Below are 7500 nucleotides of genomic sequence, written 5' to 3'. Positions count from 1 at the left end.
TCACTACACCATCAACCACCATTCTGAGTATTTCCACAACAGAGCCAGTTACAACAGCTGTGCGAAAAGGAGAAAAACACGATCCTTATGGATCCGCAGAGCAGGCCGGTGAGTAATGAATCCACATGGCCTTGAGCTGGCACCTGTGTGTGTGTGTGTGTCTGTGTGTGTGAGTGCGAACGCGCACGCGTGTGTGTATGTGTGTGTGTGTGTGTGTGTGTGTGTGTGTGTGTGTGTGCGCATGTGTGTGTGCGCGCATGTGTGTGTGTGTATGTGTGTGTGTGTGTGTGTGTGTGTGTGTGTGTGTGTGTGTGTGTGTGTGTATGTGTGATGTAATAGTATGTGGAGATCCATGCAGTGTGTGCTTGCATATGTGTGTGTTTCTGCGCGTGCAGGTGTGTGTGTATGGGGGGGGGGGGGATATTTTATGCAGTGAGTGCGTTAGATTATGCACGCGAATCGATTCATGAATCGATTCGCGCTATTTACATCACCCCATGTGAATAGCGTGAATGGATTCCGAATCGATTCCAGGGCTCATGACATGAAATCAAACGACTTGAATGCACTTGAATAGATTCATGAATCGATTCAAGTGTGTAATCGAACGCACTTAGTGTGTGTCCGCATGTGTGTGTTTGTGTGTGTGTGTTTGTGTAATAGTGGCGGTCAATTCTTCAGCCTTCCAAGTTGTTGAATGGTGCAATCCCAGCACAAGCTGCTATGGCTTCTGCTGTAGCATCGCTATCATCGCCTTCGGTGATGGGCGTCCAATGGTCCAATGGTGTGTGTGTGTGTGTGTGTGTGTGTGTGTGTGTGTGTGTGTGTGTGTGTGTGTGTGTGTGTGTGTGTGTGTGTGTGCGAGGGGGCTGGGTGCGTTTATATGCCCGTTTGAAGTGGAAAGAGGAGAGGAGGCGTGTCTGTGCACATGTGTGCATATGACATGGTTTTCTTTGGGGGGAGGGGGGGGGGGGTATGAACCACACGAATACAAGATTCACAGTCAATCACGTGGCGTACTTTCATAACATATTTTGACAGGTGGGAAACTATTTTCTATTGATTTAGTCATTATAATTATTGTGTGGCTTTGCTTTGATTGCACCTGCTCAGATGCCGTGTCATCGTCAAGCGAATTTCAGTACAAATTTTACTTCAGACTGTCCACGTTAGTTCTGGCTTTGGCAATCATTCTCACTCTGGCATGCCAGACACGGCGGCAGCCTCAGCCAACGGGGCTCCCGTGCCATGAGTACGTAGAGATGCAGTAACCATGGTGACAACAATAGCAGCAGCAGCAGCAAGAGCAAGAGCAGCAGCAACAGTAGCAGAAGGACAAGCAACCTCACCATCCGGACAAGCAACTTCACCACCCGGACAAGCAACTTCACCATCCGGACAAGCAGCAGGACAAGCAACCTCACCATCCGGACAAGCAGCAGGACAAGCAACTTCACCACCCGGACAAGCAGCAGGACAAGCAACTTTCACCATCCGGACATGCAGCAGGACGAGCAACTTCACCATCCAGACAAGCAGCAGGACGAGCAACTTCACCATCCAGACAAGCAGCAGGACAAGCAACTTCACCATCCGGACAAGCAGCAGCTGCAGCATGGCAGTAGTGCAGACTACAACATTGAGATAGGACACGTGCAGCAACCGGAGCAATGCCCTCCAAACCATGGGCCAGTTCAGAGAGCAAGCGAAGAGACAGTCCCAGCGCAGCCGCTATCACAATGCCAAAGTGATGATTCTACCGTTGTAGGGACAACACGGACAAACGGGGAACATGACCCGGATGACAGTAAAGCATCAGGGACAGCAAACCTATACTAGCAATCTTAGTAGAACTGACATGCACTGCTCTGCCATGCACTGCTCAGTTCAGCTCAGTAGCATGCAAAAGCATCGGTGCCACACAATGATACCGCTGTCACAAACTTGTAACCCGACTATGCTCTTTGAAGCTTTTTGCATGCCACAGATTTGTCACAAGTAAGTAGCGTGAACAAGAATAGTGTACCTTCCTTGTAGCTTTGGCATGATCATAGCAACTCCCAGCACAGAGCCAAACTAAGTCATTGGCTACACTGAAAAATGCTCCAGTCTCTCCAAATCTTCGTATCATCATGGATATGGTTTCACACTTGAGTAACGTGTTGGGAGTTCCAGACTAGAATACTGTGGTCGTGCACAGTAGTCACCGCCCGTTACTCGCACATGGGACGTGTGTGTGTGTCTGTTTGTGTGCGTGTTGTGTGTATGTGTGCGTGCGTGTGTGTGTGTGTGTGTGTGTGTGTGTGTATGCATGTGTGTGTGCGTGTTGTGTGTATGTGTGCGTGCATGCGCGTGTATGCATGCGTGTACTCTCCGTTGCATACACACATGGTTGAAACACCATTGCATAGGGCACACTACTAGTCACACGGACAGTCACACCCTGCATCAAACCAAAACCCATTCTCGTTCAGCCAAACCAAGCCGCGCGCGTCTCAGCCCATGCTCTGGGAAATGAAGTACTAGTACCGTAGTGTTCATAGGAAAAGAAATATTCCGGTGCATTTAAATCAGACGAATAGTGCTGAGAAAACATCACACCATTTATCAGACAAATAGAAACGGGGCAATTCCGCCATGGGCAGCACAGACAATGACAGAGGCGTCAGCGGCATGGAACCACTCCAACCTACAAGGTGCTAGCAGAAGCGGTATAGATTAGCAAATAACATACAAGATATTGATTTGAAGCAAACCAGCAGAAGAAATAGCACAGGATCCCACTCACGCTTGCTACAAATAAAAGAGCAACGAAAACAAGATACGTACAAGAAAACCAGGCAGCATGCCGAATGGAATTAACTTTTATTATCTGCGACTGGTGTTGAGTTTCTCTTGCCAATGTGACTTATTTGGTTCAAACTCCATGCCCACTCACCCTGGAATGGTACCTGCAGGAGCAAAGACAAGTCGGAAGAAGTTTCACAAACACTCTGGTTGTCGCAGTACGTGCGAATGCCGGACGGTCAATATTCGAATACATGTTACGAGTGCAATTTGAATTTACAGTATTAACAATTTGTCTTTACGTCGCACTCTTACCTAAGGTATATCCCAGGAGCGATAGGGTCCATGTCCTATTGCCCATAGCTAAGTTATAGGTATAGTAAATATTTGTAGTAAAGTAGCTTGACACATAACTAGCTTCGCTCTATATTGTTGTTCTGAAATGAATTTCATGTCTCTAATTATTTGATCTCTTTGATAGAACGGTCGATTTATTCGAACTGCATTTTCATGATTTATTTATTTACCTTTTCGCATGTACGCACTGGTCGCGCTCCAGTGCAGACGCCATCTTAGCGTCGATACGCGATCGCTCGGATCGCTGCGATGCGCTTCCCAAACTGGCTGGCTTTTGCGCACAACGAAATCTATTCTTGATTTCTCATATTTGTACACAGTACGCTGGCACGGCATGTGTACGCTGCCGTGCGAGCGAAGCCTTTTTTCGAGCGCTCTGTTGTAGTGCTTCGTGTCCTTCTCTCGGTTGTTTTCTTTCCAAACAGTACTCTCTTTATGTGGTGAAAGAAGAGTAAGAACGAACCAGGTCTCTCTCCCTTCGTGAAGTTGTCGCGGCAGCCGCTGGCCAGCTGTCCGTGACGGAGTGTGCATGCTTTGTACTAAGTGAAAGTGAAGTTTTACCACACTGGTCCTCCCTCACATGCACACAAGCACCCACCCACCCGTCTGTCTGTAGCCTGAACCAGGGAGTAGTGAAATGCCGGTATTTTACTACTCAGCCTGGGTCGCATTTCACCGAGCGCAACTATACCTTTTTGTACGCATCCGCCCCAGGCCACAGATGGGTTCAAAGTGACGGGGCGTTCTCACAGGATTTCAGTCACCGTTTCTATTGGAATACATTCTCAGCCGGGTATAATTTGGGTATAATTTATCACACATCCACTGTACTTCGGTGTTTGTCCTTGGGCATATAGCTCAGTGGTAGAGCATTCGACTGCAGATCGAGAGGTCCTTGGTTCAACTCCGAGTGTGCCCTGGCTTAACTTTTTTTTTGTGGTTGTGTTGTGTTTGTGAGAGGGACGGCTGGGTAGAGAATTTAAGGCAGAGAGTGGGTTCGGGTAGGTGTCCCGGTTTTTTTGTCGGCCCTGAAACGAACATAATTCGTTTGGGTGGAGAGGTTGCGAGCCAAAATCGCAAGTCGACCGACACTGTACACTGTACATGCACATGCATGCGACTTTCGTCGTCGAGCATAGCAAGCTGCGTTCGTTTCAGAGGCAGGGGAGGGGTCCGAGTACGAAATGAACAAAGTTCGCTTCAGGGACGACAAACAACTTGTGCGACGACCCTGAAGTCGCTACACATCTAAGTTTGCATTCCACTGCCATTCGGAACAACCTCGCTACAAGAGCGGGAGAGGCGTAGTATTCGCACAATTACAAAAGAACATTACAATACATATTGTGCATTGGCCAGTTGCAACACATCCGTTTGGTTGCGCCGGCGTACGCATTGAAAGTAAGGGGTTTCACAATTTTCATTCTGTTAGGCTTCTACCACTTACATGGAGTGTGCCAAGGTTCATCTCCCTAATGCTTCTTTCACTTAGCCTTGTTGGGTCCAGCTGCGACCGTATTGCCTGCAATAGTGTTGAACACACACACATTCATGCACGCACGCACACACACACACGCACGCACACACACACACACACACACACACACACACACACACACACACACACACACACACACACACACACACAATAAATACAAGCAGAGTGTATTTACTTCGCTGTGAGTACTGTCACAGCAGCTGCAGGGATGCACAGTATGAATACGCCATTGTACGCGCATGCTTAGGTTGGCATAATTATACACATTCGCACAAGCACAATGCACATACACCCACCTTTCACAGTACTCTGCCAACCCAGCCAAAGCAAATCCCTTAGTCACACTCCCAGTTTCCCTTAATTTTCTCTCATTTCCCTTATTTTCCTGGTTTTCACCAATTTCGGCCATTTTCTCTTTTTTTGGGCAATTTTTGATTATTTTGCATATTTTCCGCAATTTTTTGGCAATTTTGTTCTTTCTTTTTATTCATTTCTAACCCATTGCTAACCCATTGGGTTGGTCAAAGACCATGATTGAGATACGAGAGGTACCTGGTTCAAGTCCTGCCTGGGAGCGGTTTTTCCAGCCGTGCTGCTACCCAGTCAACTGGGAACTTGTGGCCAGGCACAAGGGGTACATGGATGCAGCTAATGGGGTTTCTCGGCACTTGTGCCAGTGGTTGTGAGACTTATCCACTCACCCCCACCGTTAGGCGCTGCATCTGCCGCTAGGGTTCACCGGGTGTTAGTGGCCGTCGTGAGTTCCCTTCGGGAACGGACATGATACTGAGAATTGTTTTTTTTCCTTTTACAGTGAAACCTGTGACTACCGACCACCCCTTGGTGCCAGCAAAAGCGGTCTTTAGTAGCAGGTGGTCTTTAGTTAGAGGTTTGCACCACGCGACCATATATGGATCCCATTACATTATATGTATATCAAAATGCAGCTAATACAATTCCCCAAGACTTGCGCAATACCATGCTTATTTCAGGTCAAACAACACTTAGAGAGAAAGACGGAGAGATGGAGAGAGACAGAGAGAGAGAGAAGATTTTTTTGCAGACATCAAATTCAGCTCCTACTTCTGAAGCCAGGAGTCAAACGTTCCCTGTGGAAGTTTCGTTTTGCACTGGGCTTCAAATGTTTTCATGCGATCAATCGTACCGACTGTCCTTGTTGCGAATTCTCGATTGCTTGAACGCGATCCTTCAGCATCAGGACCTTGCGGTGCTGCTTTGTTTCTGGATTCCTTGATGCCATCGTTGATTAACGATTCGTCCGTATGACTGGGGTGACAGACTCGCTCAGTCTTCGTTCTTTCTCCGAGTAGTAACATCGATCAGAGAGCGCTTTTGATGCGCTCTCCAAGACGTTAAATGTCATGTTCATTCTTTGCAGCACTTGAAATTCTGACAGGTGTAGTGCAGTCCACACCGACACCACAGTCAAAATGACCTACGTTCATTTCTTCAGCTGTGGTATCGAAAGATTCCTTTCAGGACCACGGAAAATCATCAAAATTTCAAGAAGGCGCTTCGAGCAACATTTGATTTCCTACATCGCGGTCGCTAGTTACGGGTCAAAAATCCTCTTTGGGACGAGAAAAGGCGGAAGGCTGGTCGCGTTCAGCAGGTAGTCGCTAGTCACAGTGCATCTTGAATGTGGGACCGTCCGTGCCTGGCGAAATGGTCTGTAGTACCAGGCTGGTCGCTAGTCACGGTGGTCTTTAGTTACAGGTTTTACTGCAGTACCAGGCTGGTCGCTAGTCACGGTGGTCTTTAGTTACAGGTTTTACTGTAGTACCAGGCTGGTCGCTAGTCACGGTGGTCTTTAGTTACAGGTTTTACTGCAGTAGCAGGCTGGTCGCTAGTCACGGTGGTCTTTAGTTACAGGTTTTACTGTAGTACCAGGCTGGTCGCTAGTCACGGTGGTCTGTAGTTACAGATTTTACTGTAGTACCAGGCTGGTCGTTAGTCACGGTGGTCTTTAGTTACAGGTTTTACTGTAGTACCAGGCGGGTCGCTAGTCACGGTGGTCTGTAGTTACAGGTTTTACTGTAGTACCAGGCTGGTCGCTAGTCACGGTGGTCTTTAGTCACAGGTTTTACAGTAGTACCAGGCTGGTCGCTAGTCACGGTGGTCTTTAGTCACAGGTTTTACTGTAGTACCAGGCTGGTCGCTAGTCACGGTGGTCTTTAGTTACAGGTTTTACTGTAGTACCAGGCTGGTCGCTAGTCACGGTGGTCTGTAGTTACAGGTTTTACTGTAGTACCAGGCTGGTCGCTAGTCACGGTGGTCTTTAGTTACAGGTTTTACTGTAGTACCAGGCTGGTCGCTAGTCACGGTGGTCTGTAGTTACAGGTTTTACTGTAGTACCAGGCTGGTCGCTAGTCACGGTGGTCTGTAGTTACAGGTTTTACTGTAGTACCAGGCTGGTCGCTAGTCACGGTGGTCTTTAGTTACAGGTTTTACTGTAGTACCAGGCTGGTCGCTAGTCACGGTGGTCTTTAGTTACAGGTTTTACTGTAGTACCAGGCTGGTCGCTAGTCACGGTGGTCTTTAGTTACAGGTTTTACTGTAGTACCAGGCTGGTCGCTAGTCACGGTGGTCTGTAGTTACAGGTTTTACTGTAGTACCAGGCTGGTCGCTAGTCACGGTGGTCTTTAGTTACAGGTTTTACTGTAGTACCAGGCTGGTCGCTAGTCACGGTGGTCTGTAGTTACAGGTTTTACTGTAGTACCAGGCTGGTCGCTAGTCACGGTGGTCTTTAGTTACAGGTTTTACTGTAATACCAGGCTGGTCGCTAGTCACGGTGGTCTTTAGTTACAGGTTTTACTGTAGTACCAGGCTGGTCGCTA

The 7500-nt window shown here is 47.9% G+C and overlaps 2 protein-coding genes and 1 non-coding gene across 3 annotated transcripts in view; 2 read left to right on the top strand and 1 right to left on the bottom strand.

The window, feature by feature from the left end:
- Positions 1–2265, top strand: part of LOC135811403 (integumentary mucin C.1-like) — an 8525-nt gene extending 6260 nt beyond the window's left edge. Inside the window, exons 5-6 of the mRNA XM_065324638.1 lie at positions 1–108; positions 1114–2265. The exon at positions 1–108 is cut by the window's left edge and continues 223 nt beyond it. Coding sequence (XP_065180710.1) covers positions 1–108; positions 1114–1271 — 266 coding nt within the window. The 3' untranslated portion in view covers positions 1272–2265. The remainder of the gene's footprint in view (positions 109–1113) is intronic.
- A 250-nt stretch (positions 2266–2515) lies between these two features.
- Positions 2516–7500, bottom strand: part of LOC135811402 (temptin-like) — a 17548-nt gene continuing 12563 nt past the window's right edge. Inside the window, exons 5-6 of the mRNA XM_065324637.1 lie at positions 4592–4666; positions 2516–2951 (exon numbers count right to left, since the gene is read on the bottom strand). Coding sequence (XP_065180709.1) covers positions 4629–4666 — 38 coding nt within the window. The 3' untranslated portion in view covers positions 2516–2951; positions 4592–4628. The remainder of the gene's footprint in view (positions 2952–4591; positions 4667–7500) is intronic.
- Trnac-gca (transfer RNA cysteine (anticodon GCA)) lies at positions 3992–4063 on the top strand. Its single transcript has one exon. It is a non-coding gene; the product is annotated as a tRNA-Cys (tRNA).

The sequence above is a fragment of the Sycon ciliatum genome, chromosome 3, assembly GCF_964019385.1.
Source record: "Sycon ciliatum chromosome 3, ocSycCili1.1, whole genome shotgun sequence".
NCBI lineage: Eukaryota > Metazoa > Porifera > Calcarea > Leucosolenida > Sycettidae > Sycon > Sycon ciliatum.
This window is presented reverse-complemented; position numbering and strand designations above follow the sequence as displayed.